At 43.4% G+C, this 21,685-nt stretch overlaps 1 protein-coding gene across 4 annotated transcripts in view; it reads left to right on the top strand.

Moving 5' to 3' along the window:
- LOC139574384 (acid-sensing ion channel 2) overlaps window positions 1-21,685 on the top strand; it is a 422,721-nt gene that overhangs the window by 377,291 nt on the left and 23,745 nt on the right. For all 4 annotated transcript variants that reach the window (XM_071398922.1, XM_071398937.1, XM_071398928.1 and 1 more), the window contains 2 exons: window positions 8,947-9,097; window positions 20,585-20,712. In XM_071398922.1, the coding sequence (XP_071255023.1) occupies window positions 8,947-9,097; window positions 20,585-20,712 (279 nt within the window). The remainder of the gene's footprint in view (window positions 1-8,946; window positions 9,098-20,584; window positions 20,713-21,685) is intronic.

Here is a 21,685-nt window from a genome sequence, read left to right as displayed (position 1 = left end):
TTTGTCTGATATATTGTTGTCTCTACCTTCTTGCCCTTTGTGCTGTTGTCTGTGCCCAGTAATGTTTGTACCCTGTGCTGCGTTGTGTTGCTACCATGCTGTGTTGTCATGTCTTGCTGCCTTGCTATGTTTTTGTCTTAGGTCTCTCTTTATGTATTGTTGTGGTGTCTCTCTTGTCGTGATGTGTGTTTTGTCCTATAGTTTTATTTAATTTATTTTTATTTTTAATCCCACCCCCTTGTCCCTGCAGGAGGCCTTTTTGCCTTTTGGTAGGCCGTCATTGTAAATAAGAATTTGTTCTTAACTGACTGGCCTAGTTAAATAAAGGTTAAATAAAAAGTAAAACAATTGAATGAGTTGGGGTCAGCGTGTCACAAGACTGCCTTGACCTTTGCTTGCTTAGCATTGAACGCTCGTTGTGTCCTGGTTATTTATTTTTCACAAACAGAAACCATTCTGCTCTTATCAAAGTGAATCGATTGAAATAGTGTAAAACATGCAGCATTTTAACAGAGGTTAACATAACGGTAGATATGGCAGACAGACAACATGGCGTGGCGTTGGCTGGCCATCAGCAGATATGGATTTGCGGTGTCAGTCTTGCTGAGGTGAGAAAGGGAAGTGAATGGGAAAGGAGAGGGGGCGTAGAGCGTGACTGGACTTCCTCTTCCTGAGTCACGTTTCCTGTCGTCTCCACGGTGACCCCATCAGCTGAACTAAGAATTTCACTGTACCCTGCGATTACGCCCCTGACTAATAAACTCTAAACAATCTAAACTAATTGAGAGGTCATATAGATACGCCCTGCACTTCAGAGGCCTGTGGTGGCACAGACAGGAACAGGAGGAGATAAACAGTAGAGCGAGGGGGAAGAAACGACAGAATAAAGAACAGATAGTGTCCGTCTGAGAGAGATAATCCATCAGTGTGTTGGCATAACGAAATTGGATGAAGTTTAGTTAAATTCTTATTTGTATTTTCTGTGTGTGTGTGTGTGTGTGTGTGTGTGTGTGTGTGTGTGTGTGTGTGTGTGTGTAGATGGGCAGTTTTATGTTACATTTATGTTAAATACGTATTTAATTACTTCTGAACTACAATCCATTGTAATTTGTAACAAGATACTTCGAGACTTTGTATTTTCAAAATACAAAATACTTTTCTACACCATTTTTTTTTTAGCTGTTCACAGTTTTGTGGCCCCCTTTCACCCTGCATTGGTATCAGAAGTCTGATGACAATATGGTGTGATAAGACTGTCTTATAAATGTAAATGTCAAAATATATTATTTTGAGCTCCGTCCCCCAAAACAAGGCCAATTAATAATGCCCAGTGTGCTTTGCAAGTGTTTATTTTTACATTTACATTTTGGTCATTTAGCAGACACTCGTATCCAGAGCGACTTAGTCACTGAATTCAACTAAGGTAGATAAACAATGACATATCAAGTCATAGCAAGTACAATGTTTTTATAACCGTTACTGAGAATGTTGTTTTAGTGAAGCCGTATATTTCAAAATGTATTTTGTATTTAGAAAATTTGGGGAAATACTAATTAGCATCTTGTATTTCATTTTGATACATTTTCTTCAGAGTATTTTGTAATGGTAACAAGATAGTATATTATCCCATCTGTGTGTGTGTGTGCGCGTGCGCGTGTGTGTGTAACAAATGAGGAAAGGGACTTCAGAGCCTTTAAAATAATAGTTGAAGAAACAAAGCGTAGGCATATTTATCATAAAGCTGTTCAAAATAATGACAACTGAACACATGAAGTCATTAACCATTCTCGCTATTGTACCCATCACAGCCACTGCACACTGCAGGCATAATGACTTGTCTCTTTGTAAAGCTTTATTTTCAGATGTCTAACTGTTGTCTTCGGCATTAGCCAGGGACAGGCAACTCTTCAAACACAGTGGGAAGGTGTCTGTCGTCTGTCTGGCGCTAACTAACAACAACTGACCTTTCATCACAGTGGAAGGTGGCTCTCTAATGGCCGTGTCATCTTTGACTTCTCCCTGGGAGAGGCTGGTCGACATGCAGGCTGGGTCACAGCAGGCCTTCGGGCGATGTCTTGCTCCCAGACATTCACACTGTTTCTTGTGAATGCTAATAAGTTATGTTGGGTGGACGAGACGAAGGCAAGCGTCTAATTGGCAGCTCATCTCTGTTCTCCTGCTTCGTGCCCTGACTGCCCTGTGGACAGTGTCAGCTAACGTTATGTTAACATGGCAGGGTTTGACTCTTGTGACATTTCAAGACCCGGGTTCAATCAACGCCTTAGCGATTCATTTAAAATAAAGTAATGGAGAAAGAGCAGCAACAGCATTTCATCACCAAAGACAACTTGGATGTTTAGTGGCTTGAAGCGTGCAATGTCAACAAGACCATTCTAGCCAAACTGATCAGAATAGACGGACGGGGGTGTATGAACACCTGACAACAGTCAATGTTTTTAGTTCTGTATTGGCTTGTGCATATCTTTATTTTATTTATTTTTATTTCACCTTTATTTAACCAGGTAGTCCAGTTGAGAACAAGTTCTCATTTACAACTGCGACCTGGCCAAGATAAAGCAAAGCAGTTCGACACATACAGCACAGAGTTACACATAAACAAACGTACAGTCAATAACACAATAGTAAAGCCTATTTAAAGTGTGTGCAAATGAAGTAAGATTAGGGAGGTAAGGTAATAAATAGGCCATAGTGGTCTGACATATCGACTCAAACACTGCTGAGTATGAAGCAATCATGCATAACCACATCGGGTATTATAAGCAACATTGTCATTTACACTGCTTGAAATAGGTGCCGATACTCATTTTGGGTGCCGGTCCTTTTTATATTTAGGTGCTAATATTCTATAAGAGGAACAGGAGCTCAAGCAGTAGAACATTTGAGGTGCCGGTACTCAGTTCGGTGAGCTCCTGCCCAAGTCAAGCACTGGTCATTTATTAATAGCAGACAGAGTGGAGCTATTTTGAGAATGCTGATACTCATGGTCCATATTCTAACATTTTTCTAACTGTTTTTCAGAAAAGTAATGGCCTCAGTGCATGAGAACTCTGAGAAGTGTCTCTTTACTTTAGTTTGCTACTTTACAGGTATTGCCTGTAACCGCCCCTTGGCCAGGTACCAAAGTTATTTGATATTTCTTTGGTGGTGTGAGGAGTCATTACTCTCCTCCCTCTGACAGAATGACTCGAGGCAAGCAGAGATGGATATAATAACTGAGTGGGAGGGAACAAGATGAAGGAGAAACAGTAGGGTCAGACAACTGTCTGAGGGGTACCAAAATGACAGAACCACCCTGGCAACTTTTGGTTGACACTTCCACCGTGGCGTGGCTGATGAGGTGTGGTAAGGTGCTAATAGGATGTTGACCTGGTCCTAACCCTCCCTGTCACTCATACAGTACATCATTACTGTTTCTAGAGACAGAGACAGAGAGGGTCTGACAAGAAGCTCCAGAGAGAGGATGATGATGATGATGGTGGTCCCTAATAGACAACCAACAACTTCAGAGGAGGAGAGTTCAGAGCACCATTACTACAGTACATCTGTAGGGGAGCAGTGTTGGGCAGTGCAGATATGCGTTATCTGTGTTATACACACACTCACAGAAACTCACAGACATATCATGAAAGTTTAAATGACCACTGGGTAATTAAACATGATGTTACCTGCCCAGTTAGCTGGCGAGGGTTCAAAGGGAGCACTTGAGAGTGTGAATGGTTTGGGCTGATGTTGATTAACTCTAATGTAAGCTCTAATTAACAGACAGAGATACTTTAGTCAAATGAACCAAGGTCATGCTGACGACCAAAACAACTTGTTTACTGGGATGCTAGTGCATGTTGAATCCCATTCAATCTGCTTTTTGGTCTGTTAGGTTTGGACCAATGTGTTTTGACATTGACAGATTACTGTCTATGCTGGGACATGCTGCTGATGTTGATATTCTCCATTCATGCAGGCTGGGTCCATATTGGTCTCTATACACTTGGGTATTTCTGTCACTATGCTATCAACCGGAGCCATCTCTGGTACAGTTAAGCCCAGTCCCAGTCAGAGACAGACACCGAGACACGGGTACCTGCAAACAAAGAGTGATTTCTCTATGAATATGTATCCCCCGTCTCTGCACTGTGGCTCTGGCAGCTCTTAGCCCCTGAAGGATCATTTAGACAGATTGATATCTGTGGAAGGAGGGAGCTGCTCTACTGAGGAGAAGGGGGTGTCTCATACTCCCTTTCTACCCACATCCTTCTAGGACCATAACACTGTCCACCTGGACAATTACTCATGTCCATAGAAGCACTCATACACTGGTCATCAGGGTTGGGGAGAAACGGATTACATGTAAGGGATTACCTAAAACCGATAACTGTAATCCATTACGTTACCAGTAAAAATATTGTAATCAGATTACAGATACTTTTGAAAAACTAGATGATGATTTAGACGATTACTTTTAAATTCAGAAAGGATGTTTGCGGAAAAAAATCTTTGACACTTTTCTTTTCTCAATGACATTCAAATCAGCATTGAAAAAAGGCGCAAGTTTAAGTTTGGTTCCACCTGAGCGAGTCTGACCACAAGTGCGAGACCACTACGATGACACACCAAATGTGTTTGATGGATCACGGGAAAAGAGCAGGAATAGGCTTTTGTAGGCTACAGTATAAGCTATGTCTTCCAATGGTGCGATTGCTGTCGGCATCCAAAGATGATCAAATTTTAATAAATGCAAAGAGATAAGGATGACAGCAGTGGTATGGATATAGCTTATTATTGTTATATACATAGCTCATTGATGTGAATCACGCTGCTGCTCTCTCATTTAGCTATTTGTGCCTTACGGATTGTGGTTGTTGTGGATGGCGGTTCACAAATCTAAATGTGTATTTGAACCCAATAATGGTTGATTTCAAGATCTTTAAGCTTCCTATCAATCATTGTTTTTGAAACCAGTGGACAGCCAATGAAAAATGCTCTCTTGCAAAAGCTGCATAGTGAGGATCCCAGCCTATGGAATAAAAGTGGGGCTTTTATTGCTCAATCTAATTCATGCTGATATAAAAATATGGACACATGCTACTGTCACACCCTGATCTGGTTCACCTGTCTTTGTGATTGTCTCCACCCCCTCCAGGTGTCGCTTATTATCTCCGGTGTATTTATCCCTGTGTTTCCTGTCTCTCTGTGCCAGTTCGTCTTGTTTGCCAAGCCAACTTGCTCCTATTTTTCCCAATCTCTGTTTGTTTCTAGTCATCCTGGTTTTGACACTTGCCTGTCCTGACTCCGAACACGCCTGCCTGACCACTCTGCCTGTTCTGACTACCAGCCTGCCTATCCCCTTGTACTGTTTTGGACTCGGATCTGGTTTCTGACCGCTGCCTGGCCTGACCTCGAGACTGTCTATCGTCTGGTACTGTTTGGACTCTGACCTGGTTTATGAACCACCTGTCCCCGACCTGCCTTTGGCTACACCCTTTGTTATAACACATTTCGGAGCTCTACCATCTGCCTCCTCTGTCTGTATTTGGGTCTCGCCTTGTGCCCTTATAGCTGTGCCCTTGTAGCTGGAAACAGCAGATTTAAAATGGAATGTCTACATAGGCGTACAGAGGCCAATTTCAGCAACCATCACTCCTGTGTTCCAATGGCACGTTAGCTAATCCAAGTTTATAATTTTAAAAGGCTAATTGATCATTTAAAAAACCCTTTTGCAATTATATAGAACTTCTCACTAGTGCTCAAAGCATGCCATTCCGTGAGCGCAGCATTTATTTTCAACTTGAGTCAATGAGCCTAATCAGTCCTCATGACAACAAAATCATAAACAGCAGAGTAGGAATGGCTAATAATTCCTTAGTTTTGGGGTTACAATTTGGCTAATCTCTACTACTATATTTCCAAGTCCTATTCTTGAAGATCAAGGGGTATAACGTTTATTGGAATGACTGGAATTCTGATAGACTTTGGTTTTTAATGTAAAGATATATTTTAATCGTATTATTCAATGCAGTAGAAAGCGATGGGTTAGAAGAAGCCTGCATAACCAACCCATAAAGTAACATTTAACATCCGTATATGGCCAGCTATGTAAACTATAACATTAATTTATCCTGCAATAGATGTCGTTCAATTGGTAACATATATTTTTGTCTTCTTCTAATGCCTCTTAAGGGGAAAGTAATCTAAAAGTAACTAAATGTAATCAGATTATTGAGTTTGGGTAATCCAAAAGTTACATTACTGATTACAATTTGACAGGTAAATAGCAACTGTAATGGATGACATTTAGAAAGTAACCTACCCAACCCTGCTGGTCATGGAAAAGCCCTCTATTAAGAAGACTTACAGTGCCTTCAGAAAGCATTCATACCCCTTGACTTATTCCACATTTTGTTGTGTTACAGCCAATTGGCTAAGCCAATTGTGCGCCGCCCTATGGGACTCCCGATCACGGCCGGTTATGACACAGCCTGGGATCGAACCCCAGGCTGCAGTGATGCCGCAGACCGCTGCGCCACTCGGGAGGCCCCTATTCTATTTACTTTTATCTTTAAAAACTCCCTAGTCGTTGCCGATGACAAGGATTAAATGATGCAGCCACCACCATGGTCGAAAATATGAGGAGTGGTACTCAGTGATGTGTTGTATTGGATTTTCCCCAAACACAACACTTTGTATTCAGTACATAAAGTTAATTTCTTTGACAAATGTTTTGCAATTTTACTTTTATGCCTTATTGCAAACAGGATGCATGTTTTTGAATATTTTAATTCTGTACAGGCTTCCTTCTGTTCACTGATATTTAGGTTAGTATTGTGGAGTAACTACAATGTTGTTGATCCATCCTCAGTTTTCTCCTATCACAGCCATTCAAATCTGTAACTGTTGGCCTCATGGTGAAATCCTTGAGCGGTTTCCTTCTTCACGGCAACTGAGTTAGGAAGGACACCTGTATATTTGTAGTGACTGGGTGTATTGATACACCATCCAAAGTGTAATACATAACTTCACCATGCTCAAACAGATATTCAATGTCTGCTTTTTTTTACCCATCTACCAATAGGTGCCCTTCTTTGTGAGGCATTGGACAACCTCCCTGGTCTTTGCGGTTGAATCTGTGTTTGAAATTCACTGCTCAACTGAGGGACCTTACGGACAATTGTATGTGTGGGGTACAGAGATGAGGTAGTTATTCAAAAATCATATTAAACACTATTATTGCACACAGAGTGAGTACAACTTATCATGTGACTTGTTAACTTGTTAAGCAAATTTGTACTCCTGAACTTATTTAGGATTGCCATAACAAAGGGGTTGAATACTTATTGACATTTCAGCTTTTCATTTTTAATTACTTAGTAAACATTTTTTATTACTTAGTAAACATTTTTTATTACTTAGTAAACATTACTTAGTAAACATTCCACTAAGACATTATGTGGTATTGTGTGTTGGCCAGTGAAACAAAATCTTAATGTAGCCATTTTAAATTCAGGCTGTAACACAACAAAATGAGGAAAACGTCAAGGGGTGTGAGTACTTTCTGAAGGCACTGTATCCGTAACCATTCTGAGCTCACAGAACCACACTGATCCCAGACCGGAACATAGAAGAGCAGGTAGGCCTCCACTGCTTCTATCCAATAAGAAGGCTTGGAGTGTGTGACCTTGTTGATGATGTTCAAACAACATTCTATTCCTCAGTCCTCTGATTGGTGAGGGAAAGGAAGGTGGGCTGAGGGTTGTTATGGTGATTATTATCTATGAGCAGGGACCTCCCAACACCCATCTAATTTACATGTTTGCATCTTTTACACACCTAAATAAGCTGCACTGATTCTGCATTTTACACCAGTCTATTATTCATATTAACCTCAAAGTCGTTATCTAGCACAGTGGTGTGACATATAACTGTGCCGATTTGTTTGATTGAATGGGGGGCAAAAGTTCAGTTATAACCTAGAAAAATCTATGCATTCCTTCTCATAATGGCATCTCAACAGTTTTCCTTGAACTGTTAACAATGTACTGAAAATGGGGATGGCGAATGCAGGTTTTTCCTCCCATGAACTCCATGCCACTAATGGCAGAGTCAGCACCGCTTTTAAGTGATTACAGGGTAAAGTGCCCATGCTTTTTTCAAATCTCTGCCACTACTTTCCTTTAAGGCCTAATCTGGCCCTACTTTACCCAATATAGGAGCTGAAAAGTGCTTTCTCCACCTGACCGGAGCAGAGTGGAGCTGCAGAAAGCCTGTTATTAGCTGTCCTTCAGAGAGCGAGGGCTCCACAGCCTTTAATGCTTCTGCTCATCCAGCCACTTGAAGGGAGGGGGAACAACAGCCACATGCTCCATTACACTGAAATTTGTCTCCAATGTGGCCCATTGCCGTGCCGTAAAGTGTATCCTCGTAAACACATTTTTTTAAAGCACAAGGTGCCTCTTCCAATTTTGGGTAATCATAGGAGAATGTGTTGGAAGGTTGTTGTGTGCCATTGGGATTGATCATGGATTTCTATCAAGGGCAACCAAGGGACAAATCAACATTTTGTGTTGATTGAATCCTTAATACTTAACTTTTGTTCCAGGCCCTGTTGTCATTTGAATTTGCCTGTAGGGTGCTACAATCATTATCATATCTAGTTCAGCTTGCTGATTTCTTAATGCATTTAGAAGACTATAAGGACAGTTCTTCCCTAAACCGCCTCAGGGAATGTAATGGTACCAGTTTATGATTAGTTCATGTATCGGTCCACCTCCTGATGTCCACCAGCCTGTGTACATAACAGGGTCAGTACTAACTTCTGCTCTCTCTCTCTCTCTCTCTCTCTCTCTCTCTCTCTCTCTCTCTCTCTCTCTCTCTCTCTCTCTCTCTCTCTCTCTCTCTCTCTCTCTCTCTCTCTCTCTCTCTCGCTCTCTGCAGGTGTTCACCAGGTATGGGAAGTGTTACATGTTCAACGCTGCGGAGGAGGGGAAGACGCTGCGGACCACCATGAAGGGAGGGACGGGGAACGGCCTGGAGATTATGCTGGACATCCAGCAGGACGAGTACCTACCCGTGTGGGGCGACACAGGTAGGCCCAACTACACCATACCTGACCCTCTCCATCCAAATCACAATGTATCCATGTGGAGGGTGTTCAATCTGACTATGTGGAGTTGACAACTGGTGTCCCCCAAGGTTATATTCTATGTCCTGTGCTTTTCACCATTTATATAAATTCTGCCCAAAATGTATTGACTTGCTGTCAAATAACAGCTCAAGCCAGGATGTGCTTTTCCTTTCAGATTTGGAAGCGATGCCATTCCTTTATCAGTTTCCTCACGATTTGTTGTTCATAGTGGAAGAAGCCCTGTTAGTTTTTCAGATAGTCTTGTGTAGGAGGGAGTTTGCTGCCTGACCTGTTAGCTGCACAATGAGCCTCATTGAAAGCCTTGCTCACGTCTCAACCTGCGTGGAAGTGAAGACAGGGGAGTTGTTGAAGCACAGCATCAAGCCAAGTCATGGGCCCTCTAGCAGATAGACTATATTTACTCTCCATATATAGAACATGTATCATGCAGAGAGCCTGTTTATTTCCCCCGATCAATTATCCACATGTTATTTTCAGATTAGCAGTGGGACATATAGGCTTGTCCTCAGCTGTCCCTTCCCATCACTGGTGTGTTTAAGTCTGTTGTGATAAGGCAGAGGCTAAGTCGCTATACAGAGGGGCATCTAGCAGCACAGTGAGAGTGTAGGAGAGCTCTTTGTCGAGTCTCCTAGTGGGATGGAGGGCCCTGGATGGTGCCCTTGTTTATCCCTCTGTGTGTCTGTATGGATTAATTAGCACACAACCAGCTGGCTCAGTCCTGTCAGCAGATAACAGGGGCTCAGAACTTCCTACTCAGAGCTTCCTCCTTGCAGCTTCCTCCTCACAGCTTCCTCCTCACAGCTTCCACCTCACAGAGAAGCAGGGCCTCAGTGCCTTTAGAGACTTAAATCAAGACCATTGGCTCCTAAGCAGAGGCACCGGACACACTGGACACACCGGGCACACTAGACAAACCGGACACACCGAACATACCGGACATATTAGACACACTGGACACACGGAACAGGGCTCCTACCTCAGCCTTTCTATTCTTTTTCTCCCTCCCTATTTCTCTCCACCCCTTCTCTCACCCTCTCCTCTCTCTCCACCCCTCCTCTCACCCTCTCCTCTCTCTCCACCCCTCCTCTCTCTCCACCCCTCCTCTCACCCTCTCCTCTCTCTCCACCCCTTCTCTCACCCTCTCCTCTCGCTCCACCCCTCCTCTCACCATCTCCTCTCTGTCTGCCTGGCAAAGGCCTGCAGTCAATCAGAGCTGCATCGTCTCCATGGTCAGGTTTGTGGCTAACTGCATCCTGGGAGCTTTAGAGGGTAGAGAGGCAGCTTGTTTTGCTGCCATACTGTCATGTCTGTACTCACAGGAGTTAGTTTGTAGTACAGAGGAAGTGGACAGTATCAGGATAGAACCATGGAGGAAGAGGGGGTGTTGACATTTGGCATGGGATGTTTATTGATCTGAAGAAGGGAACTCTTGTATTTTTGGTTCCTGGGTATTTTACTGTCAGCTGGGGGTAGTCAAAATACACAGTTTCCTGGGCCCAGTTTTTAAAAAGTATCTATCTAGATTTTTCCTATTGGATAGGATTAAATGCATAGAAATGGAATGAATAGAATGGTCCCCATTCAAGTCAATGATTTGTCTGTTCAATTAATTATATTTCTATGTGTTTAATCCTATCCGATAGGTAAAAAAATAATTTAAAAAACTGGGCCGTGTTCTTCATCTGGATTGGATGAGCATCAACAGGAGCACAGTACAGATGTAGGATCTTAATTTGAGCCAGTTTTCTACAGCAGGAAAATTATCTTGCTGCAACAGAATATGCGAAGTATTATGTGGATTAGAATTAATTGACTTTTTTGTAGGGGTTGATACATTTTTTGTAAGAGCAAATCAAGTCTGACATTTTAAAGTGGAAATTACAAACTTTAGAAGCCTTTTTAAACATTGAATATACTACAAGTTTACATGTCCTACTGTGCAACAAAAGAGTGATCAAATGAAGATCCTACATCTGTAGTGTAAAGTTATTCTTGTCTTTTTCATTTATATTAATTAGTCTAGATTGATTTTTTAAAATTATGACAACAATCACTTTATTAGTCATTAACGTACACAACCCAACCCGTTTGCTATTACACTTAACTACAGATGTCCTATCTTAATTTGATCACCAGCGTAGGTGTGTGCGGTGTTTTAGAAATAGATATGCAATTGCCTAGATACACTGCAACTCACATTGGCATCAGGATTGCTCGGTGGAAGAAATAATGAGAGCTTTAGATTGTCTCTCTCATTTCCTCTCATACAGTAGCTGTCTTCGAGGGGCTGATCTCTCAAGTGCATCTTAAATATTTGCAGGGTTGTCAAGTGGAATTCAATGACGACTTGTCAAGTGATTAGGACCTCATCGAAGTCATTTTCTCCAACCATTTACTTTTCCAAACATTTGAATATCTTTCATGTGAATTTAAAGAGAGATTTGCTGCAGGCGGAGTGCTAACCTCCAGCTCCACTTCTCCACTGTGTGTCTGATTAAACTCATTGGCTTCCCCCCAAATGGCACCCTATTCCCTGTACAGTGCACTACTTTGGGCCCTGCTCAAAAGTAGTGCACGATAAAGGGAATCGGGTGCCATTTGGGACTCAGTCATTGCACTTGACCTCTGGCTTCTCCAATACCACACACTTTGTTATTGTTCATTGTCCTCAGACAGAAACACATAACATATGGAAAGTATGCACATAGCTGCTATTGATTTCGACCTAAGGTTTTGCCCAGGGTGCATAATACAGTATCAACACTTACTACAACCACCTTTCACAGTATCAACAGGCTTCCTCTGTTGTTTCCAATCAATGTATTCCTTTTTTCGCTGTACTTTCTTAAGTCCTTATCGAACACAACGCGATCTTGGCCGTGTTTGTGTGGGATGTTGTATGGATTGTCCCTGTCTGCAAGAGAGGTCAACTGAAGTTCAGATTAGAAAGTGGAAGAGCCAGGCGAGTTTTCTCACTCTTCTCTTGATCTGAAGACTTGTTATCTCATTCTGCCGTTGGGTTAACTACTGAATTTTTACAGGAGTGGGGAGTTAAACACTTAGCATTTCACAGCAGACTGTGAGGTTATTACACTGCATTTAACTAGGCAAGTCAGTTAAGAACAAATTCTTATTTACAATGACGGCCTACACCGGCCAAACCCAGACAGCGCTGGGCCAATTGTGCGCCAACCTACGGGACTCCCAATCATGGCCAGTTGTGATACAGCCTGGATTCAAACCAGGGTGTCTGTAGTGATGCCTCCAGCACTGCACTTCAGTGCCTTAGACCGCTGCGCCACTCGGGAGCCACTACATAAAGAGAGACCTAAGACCTTTTCATGTTGTGTTGCTACAGCATGGTAGCAACACAACATGAAAACAACATGGTAGCAACACAACATGGTACAAACATTATTGGGCACAGACAACAGCACAAAGGGCAAGAAGGTAGAGACAACAATACATCATGCAAAGCAGCTACAACTGTCAGAAATAGTATCCATGATTGAGTCTTTGAATGAAGAGATGGAGATAAAACGGTCCAGTTTGAGTGTTTGTTGCAGCTCGTTCCAGTCGCTAGCTGCAGGGAACTGAAAAGACGAGCGACCCATGGATGTGTGTGCTTTGGGGACCTTTAACAGAATGTGACTGGTAGAACGGGTGTTGTATGTAGAGGATTTATTTGCATCCCTGTTAGTGGGCATTTCTCCTTTGCCAAGATAATCCATCCTCCTGACAGGTGTGGCATATCAAGAAGCTGATTAAACAGCATGATCATTACACAGGTGCACCTTGTACAGGGGACAATAAAAGGCCACTCTAAAATGTGCAGTTTTGTCACACAACACAATACCACTGATGTCCAACCGGCCTCACAACTGCAGACCCTGTGTAACCATGCCCAGGACCTCCACATCCGGCTTCTTCACCAGCGGGATCACCTGAGACCAGCCACCCAGACTGCTGATGAAACTGTGGGTTTGCACAACTGAAGACATTCTGCAAAAACTGTGAGAAACTGTCTCAGGGAAGCTCATCTGCCTGCTTGTCATCCTCACCAGGGTCTTGACCTGACTCATGCCATTCATCTGCCGCCATCACCTCATGTTTCAGTATGATAATGCACAGCCCCATGCCGCAAGGATCTGTACACAATTCCTGGAAGCTGAAAATGCCCCAGTTATTCCATGGAATGTATACACACCAGACATGTCACCCACTGAGCATGTTTGGGATGCCCTGGATTGACGTGTACGACAGCGTGTCCATATCCCCCCAATATCCAGCAACTTTGCACAGCCATTGAAGAGGAGTGGGACAGCATTCCACAGGCCACAATAAACAGCCTGATCAACTCTATGTGAAGGAGATGTGTCGCGCTGCATGAGGCAAATGGTGGTCACACCAGATAGTGACTGGTTTTCTGATCCACTTCCCTAACCTTTTTTTTTAAGGTATCTGTGACCAACAGATGCATATCTGTATTCCCAGTCATGTGAAATCCATAGATTAGAGCCTAATTTATTTATTTCAACTGACAGATTTTCTTATATGAACTGTAACTCAGTAAAATCTTTGAAATTGTCGCATTTTAGGTTTATATTTTTGTTGAGTGTAGATTCCACTAGACTAACAGTCATTTAAATGCTTTCTTTTACCTGAAATGTTCTTGATCGTACATACAGTTGAAGTGGGAAGTTTACATTTATGTTACACTTATGTTGGAGTCATTAAAACTCGTTTTTCAACCACTCCACAAATGTCTTGTTAACAAACTATAGTTTTGGCAAGTCGGTTAGGACATCTACTTCGTGCATGACACAAGTCATGTTTCCAACAATTGTTTACCGACAGATTATTTCACTTATAATTCACTGTATCACAATTCCAGTGGGTCAGAAGTTTACATACACTATGTTGACTGTGCCTTTAAACAGCTTGGGAAATTCCAGAAAATGATGTCATGGCTTTAGAAGCTTCTGATAAGCTAATTGACATAATTTATGTCAATTGGATGTGAACCTGTGGATGTATTTCAAGGCCTACCTTCAAACTCAGTGCCTCATTGCTTGACATCAAAAGAAATCAGACAAAAAATTGTAGACCTCCACAAGTCTGGTTCATCCTTGGGAGCAATTTCCAAACACCTGAAGGGACCACGTTCATCTGTACAAACAATAGTACGCAAGTATAAACACCATGGGACCACGCAGCTGTCATACCGCTGAGGTAGGAGACGCGTTCTGTCTCCTAGAGATGAACGTACTTTGGTGCAAAAAGTGCAAATCAATCCCAGAACAACAGCAAAGGACCTTGTGAAGAGGCTGGAGGAAACAGGTACAAAAGTATCTATATCCACAGTAAAACGAGTCCTATATTGACATAACCTGAAAGGCCGCTCAGCAAGGAAGAAGCCACTGCTCCAAAACCGCCATAAAAAAGCCAGACTACGGTGTGCAACTGCACATGGGGACAAAGATCGTACTTTTTGGAGAAACATCCTCTGGTCTGATGAAACAAAAATAGAACGGTTTGGCCATAATGAACATCGTTATGTTTGGAGGAAAAAGGGGGAGGCTTGCAAGCTGAAGAACACCATCCCAACCGTGAAGCACGGGGGTTGCAGCATCATGTTGTGTGGGTGCTTTGCTGCAGGAGGGACTGGTGCACTTCACAAAATAGATGGCATCATGAGGTAGGAAAATTATGTGGATATATTGAAGCAACATCTCAAGACATCAGTCAGGAAGTTAAAGCTTGGTTGCAAATGGGTCTTCCAAATGGACAATGACCCCAAGCATACTTCCAAAGTTGTGGCAAAATGGCTTAAGGACAACAAAGTCAAGGTATTGGAGTGGCCATCACAAAGCCCTGACCTATATCCTATAGAAAATATGTGGGCAGAACTGAAAAGGTGTGTGCGAGCAAGGAGGCCTAGAAACCTGACTCAGTTACACCAGCTCTGTCAGGAGGAATGGGCCAAAATTCACCCAGCTTATTGTGGGAAGCTTGTGGAAGGCTACCTGAGACGTTTGACCCAAGTTAAACAATTTAAAGGCAATTCTACCAAATACTAATTGAGTGTATGTAAACTTCAGACCCACTGGGAATGTGATGAAAGAAATAAAAGCTGAAATAAATCATTCTCTCTACTATTATTCTGACAGTTCACATTCTTAAAATAAAGTGGTGATCCTAACTGACCTAAGATGGAATTTTTACTAGGATTAAATGTCAGGAATTGTGAAAAACTGAGTTTAAATGTATTTGGCTAAGGTGTATGTAAACTTCCAACTTCAACTGTACCAGGAGTCATGTAGAGCTATCTAAGCATCAAAGCATTAAGATGGGTTGTTTATATGTACTAAACAAAGGGAAACACTAGCCTTTGTAATTCATAATGTGCTATGAAAGTAGCCAGGTAGATCTTAGGTGAAGGTTTTGCTTATATAACAGGATTAAGTTGAAATTGTTCTGAGGGATATTATAGAATATCCCCAGGCAGCTCATTATCTCACCTTTAAAACGATGAAAGTGAATGTTCACTTCCTCCCTGTCACCTACTTCAATTGGCTCAGCTATTTCCAGCATCCCACCACTACCAAATCTGTATTCCCACGCAGAGTGTACAAAAATTGCTCTTTCCATGACATACACTGACCAGGTGAATCCAGGTGAAAGATATGATCCCTTATTGAAGTCACCTGTTAAATCCACTTCAATCAGTGTAGATGAAGGGGAGGAGACCGGTTAAAGAATGATTTTTAAGACTTGAGACAATTGAGATATGGATTGTGTATGTGGACCTTTCAGAGGGTGAATGGTCAAGACAAAATATTTAAGTGCCTTAGAACGGGGTACGGTAGTAGGTGCCAGGCGCACCGGTTTGAGGGTGTCAAGAAATACAGCGCTGCTGGGTTTTTCATGCTCAACAGTTTCCCGTGTGTATCAAGAATGGTTCACCACCCAAAGGACATCCGGCCAACTTGACACAACTGTGGGAAGCATTGGAGTCAACGTGGGCCAGCATCCCTGTGGAATGCTTTCGACACCTTGTGGAGTCCATGCCCTGACAAATTGAGGCTGTTCTGAGGGCAAAAGTGGGTGCAACTCAATATTAGGAAGGTGTTCCTAATGCTCTGTACACTCAGTGTATGTGATCGTATACAGCCTCATAGTGATTGAGTTAACATTGATACACACACTCATGACTCCATCCTGACTCCCATCTGAAGCGTTGGATACTGTAGGAGAGTAGAGATTAGCCACGGCCTTCATTTGGAACCATGAAAGAGAAGTCCTTGACTTTGATTTCTCTCTCATCTTTTCACAGACGAGCCAGGACAAATTTCTCCACCTCTTTCTCTCTCTATAACGCTCCATCCCTTTCTCGCTCCATGTTCTTTCTCCCCGTTCTCTCATGCTGCTATATCTTTCTCCTTCTGTTCTCCCTCTGTTTTCCCTTTCTCTCTCTGTCTCTTCGATTTGATTCTGATTCTCCTTTGAGTTATTTAGATTTTCCCTTCAGAATGCCGCCAAACTTCATTGGATTCACAGCTAATGAACGTGAATCATTACCTTTGGTGTTCAGAGGATCCTCGGGAGTAATACCCCTCTCCCCGCTCTCTTTCTCTCTCTCTCTGTATCCTCTCTCCCTCTTACAACCTGCCATCATCATTTCAGATATCCGCCATGTTAGAAAAAAGAGGAGAGTGGAACTTCAAACAGAACCTAACACATGTTGTAGTTCTAAGGGCCCTTCTCTCTCTGCTCTGTCTTATTAATTCAGCACTCTCAGGCTTCTCAACTGCTGTGAGGCCTGCCGAACACATCATGAGGTTGTTTATTCAACAACAGGTCAGACAGCGGGTATGATCCACACTGGAGTGGAAAATACTCCTCCGATGCCTTTTTAATGTTTCTTGGTAATAATACACATTGACTTGTGCATACGTGTGTGTGGAAACTTGACCATGAAACACCCCTGTTTACATGAATGTCCAAATGATCAATGTTACTCATCAAATGCAACATGGAACAGCAGGCATATTTCTAGAAGGAGGACAGTGTAGTGTCAAACTTGCTGCCTGATCAAACACAAGTGGCTGGATCAGTAAGGCTACAGCATGGCAGATTGGCTGGGTAGTGGGGGTGGGGGTCCGGAGCTGTGGTGTATGGCAATTGGCAAACCCTCTGGCTGTGTGGGAGGTGTGTGAGGGATGGAGGGAGGGAGGTGTGTGAGAGGTGGTGGGAGGGATGTGTGTGAGGTGTGGAGGGAGGGAGGTGTGTGAGGGGTGGCGGGAGGGAGGTGTGTGAGGGGTAGAGGGAGGTGTGTGGAGGGAGGGAGGTGTGTGAGGGGTGGCGGGAGGGATGTGTGTGAGGGGTAGAGGGAGGTGTGTGAGGGGTGGAGGGAGGGAGGTGTGTGAGAGGTGGTGGGAGGGATGTGTGTGAGGTGTGGAGGGAGGGAGGTGTGTGAGGGGTGGCGGGAGGGAGGTGTGTGAGGGGTAGAGGGAGGTGTGTGGAGGGAGGGAGGTGTGTGAGGGGTGGCGGGAGGGATGTGTGTGAGGGGTAGAGGGAGGTGTGTGAGGGGTGGAGGGAGAGAGGGAATGTAATGTCTGTGATGGAATAGCAGGAACAAGGTTGACCCCGGGCTATGTGGGAGACGTGAACCCCTGGCAGCAGGGGCCCACACAAGATTAGATGTGACTGTTCTTATTTGATTTCATACACACATTCGTGGACACACACACATACACACTCTCTCTGTCTTTCTCGCTCTCTCTAGCTCTCGCTCGCTCGCTCACACACACATACACACTATCTCTGTCTTGCTCTCTCTCTCTGTCTCTCTCTCACACACTCTCAGCCCGTTTTCTTCCTCTGCAACAACTGATTCTCTTATTCCCCTCTACTCCGTGATTTCTCATTTCAGCCGGAGATGGAATCACAGCTGACACGCCCTGAGAGGAAGGCAAATGAAATACCACAGTCATTTTTTCGGTCCCACCCAAATACATTACCTGTGGAAACGATGGTGATAAGAATGATGGCGGTACTGATGATGATTATTTCAATCTAACCTTCAGGGGTCATCACACTTTCTATCTGTCCATCTCATTCAGATCAAATCTGGTGATGGGGATTTGTTGTGTTCGTGATGGACTGTACAGTAAACTCACATAGCAGTGTGTGTTGATGCTCACATAACCCCTGCCCTCCGTTCTCTCCCGTCTAAATTAGTATTTCAAAAAGAATATACATTTTCCTCATAATGTACATGACACCACCATGATTACCCATCCATCCAACACGCCCCCATCTATATCTACGGGGCCGCAGTGGAGAGGGTCAAAAGCTTCAAGTTCCTCAGCGTGCACATCACTGACGACCTGAAATAGTCCTTCCACAGCGACAGTGTGGTGAAGAAGGCGCAACAGCACCTCTTCAACCTCAGGAGGCTAAAGAAACTCAACTTGGCCCCTAAGACCCTTACAGACTTCTACAGATGCACCATCGAGAGTATTCTGTTGGACTGTATCACCTTCTGGTACGGCAACTGCACCACCCACAACCACAGGGCTCTCCAGAGGGTGGTGCGGTCACACTGTCTGACCTCCAGGACATCTACAACACCCGGTGTCACAGGAAGGCCGAGAAGATCATCAAGGACCTCAGCCCCCCGAACCATGGCCTGTTCACTCCGCTACCGTCTAGAAGGCAGAGGCAGTACAGGTGCATCAAAGTTGGCACAAGAGACTGAAAAACAGCTTCTATCGCCAGGCCATCAGACTGTTAAACAGTCATCACTAGCCAACCTCCACCCAGTACCCTGCCCTGTACCTTAGATACAGTCACTAGTCCGCTACCACCCGGCACTCTGCCCTGCACCTCAGAGAATGCTCCCCAATGTACATAGTCATTGAACATTGGTCACTTTAATAATGTTTACATACTGTTTTACCCAATTCATATGTATGTACTATATTCTAGTCAAGGCTCATCCTATATTACACCTTTTCTATTCATATACTGTCCATACTGTCTATACACACCATTTATAAATATATATACGACCCCTGCTTATATATTTATATAGACAGTATGGATATTCATTTTATTTAATTGTATTAACTTTTTGGATTATGTTTGTATTGTTATTGTATTGCTAGATATTACTGTACTGTTGGAGCTAGAAACAGAAGTATTTCGCTGCACCTGCAAATCTGTCTACGCAACCAATAAACCGTCAAATGTCTCCACCCAGAACAGACACAAGACATGCTGTTTTGGTGATTCAGTACTGGGACTTGCTTCCTGTCCTACAAGGCAGCCACACACACACCCAGCACCTGTTTGATTTCCTGTTCCTGATTGAAGGCAGCCTGATTGAAGCTGCTGCCTGTCAAACATGGAGGAGGATGGGCGGCTTGATTGAATGCACAGCAACATGGCTGCCGGATGAGAAGACTGCGGAGAGAAAGTTATTGATTTGAATAAAGCCTATTTTCCTACAAACTCTCGGTGTGTGTGTGTGTGTGTGTGTGTGTGTGTGTGTGTGTGTGTGTGTGTGTGTGTGTGTGTGTGTGTGTGTGTGTGTGTGTGTGTGTGTGTGTGTGTGTGTGTGTGTGTGTGTGTGTGTGTGTGTGTGTGTGCGCGCGCGCGTGCGTTAGCACGTCTGCCTGTGGGGAATTTGTGTGTCTGGATGATGTTTGTCTGGAAGAGGGTCTCTATGCTTTGGAGAATGTCTGCCTGCCTGTGTCCTTGTAAGTGTCACTGTGTGTGGTGATGAATCATCAGCTGCAGTTGGTGCCTGTAGAGCTGTCCATGGTGCTGACTCACCTTGACCTCGCTAGCCCTCTGGAGCTGCTCCTGCCTTTGTAGCTCCCTGATGGCGCCCGGGTTGCCATAGTGTGTGTGTGCGCTTGTGCATGTGTGTGACTGGCTGGGTAACAGCTCTGTCATATGTATAGTTAAGAGACAGCCAGTGGAATTTCTACTCCTGCTCCTCTATTTGATGTTGAGCCGAGGCAAATGGGCTGTCTTTCCACTGAACGCATGTTATCCATATAGAGGAAGAAGGCAGGCAGGGAAGCATATGGCTCTCATTCACAGGCTCACCATTCATCTACTAAAGGTGATTCATAAAGGAATTTCACTGTCTTTTACTTTGTTCAAGTAATTGTGTGTAATTTAGGTACTTTTAAGTGTGTGTGTGTGTGTGTGTGTGTGTGTGTGTGTGTGTGTGTGTGTGTGTGTGTGTGTGTGTGTGTGTGTGTGTGTGTGTGTGTGTGTGTGTGTGTGTGTGTGTGTGTGTGTGTGTGTGTGTGTGTGTGTGTGTGTGTGTGTGTGTGTGTGTGTGTGTGTGTGTGTGTGTGTGATAGTAACTGTTAATCTCCCTGTGTGTGTCTATGTTTTCCCCCACAGAGGAGACAGCGTTCGAGGCGGGAGTGCGGGTGCAGATCCACAGCCAGGCAGAGCCCCCGTTCGTCCACGAGCTGGGCTTTGGCGTTGCCCCGGGCTTTCAGACCTTTGTTGCCACTCAGGAGCAGAGGGTAGGTGCCCTTTGACCTAAGTTATTACTGTACACACTGAATAGGTCTGCTGCAATCTTCCTGACACTTTTCACTTTTAGATTTCAATTTCAACCTCCTCCTGACTGGAGCTTATCTCTCCGAGATGAAAAACGTGCACTTCTGATAAAGAACATTCTATTCAGGTGTGTGTGGGGGTGTGTGTGTGCGCATATACAGTTGAGGCAGGAAGATTACAATACATGGATGCCAGTTGTGATACAAACCTTATCAAAACATAAAGGCCTATGGGCTAGGCTAAAAAGTAGCTAAAAAAAAGGCATTTTCTCTTCCCTTACACTGGACATCATTCACAAGTGATATTATATAATTCACAAGTGATAGGCTAACCCTTGAATGAGTAGGTATTCTTAAACTTGCCAAGAGTGTGCAAATCTGTCAGCAAGGCAAAGGGTGGCTATTTGAAGAATCTCAAATACCAAATATATTTTGATTTGCTTAACACTTTTTTGGTTACAACATGATTCCAAATGTGTTATTTCATAGTGTTGATGTCTTCAATATTATTCTACAATAAAAAAAATTGTACAAATTTAAAAAAAAAAAAAATTGAATGAGTAGGTGTTGTAAAACTTTTGACCGGTAGTGTATATGTGTGAAATTTGTTTTGATTTAGAATGGACCAATATCATGGACCTCTCTCTCGAAACTGTGGTTCATTTTCATGCCAGCCAGGTAGGCTATACTCCTGTTGTAAAGATAAGCAATGTGCTTAATATTAGTAAAGTTGAGAAGTAAATATAATAGGCCTAGCTTATAGATCCTCCTCTTTTTAATCGAGGCCATCACCCTGTTTTCTCGTGGAATTGCATAGCCTATAGAAATGTTGAGCAACATGAACTCACGGGCTCTCATGAAGTGTTTGATTAGATTTTCGATAACATTTGCATTGATGTCAGAGTGATTAGAGGGACAATAGAGTGCTGAGTACCAG

This window comes from Salvelinus alpinus, chromosome 1 (assembly GCF_045679555.1).
Source record: "Salvelinus alpinus chromosome 1, SLU_Salpinus.1, whole genome shotgun sequence".
NCBI lineage: Eukaryota > Metazoa > Chordata > Actinopteri > Salmoniformes > Salmonidae > Salvelinus > Salvelinus alpinus.
This window is presented reverse-complemented; position numbering and strand designations above follow the sequence as displayed.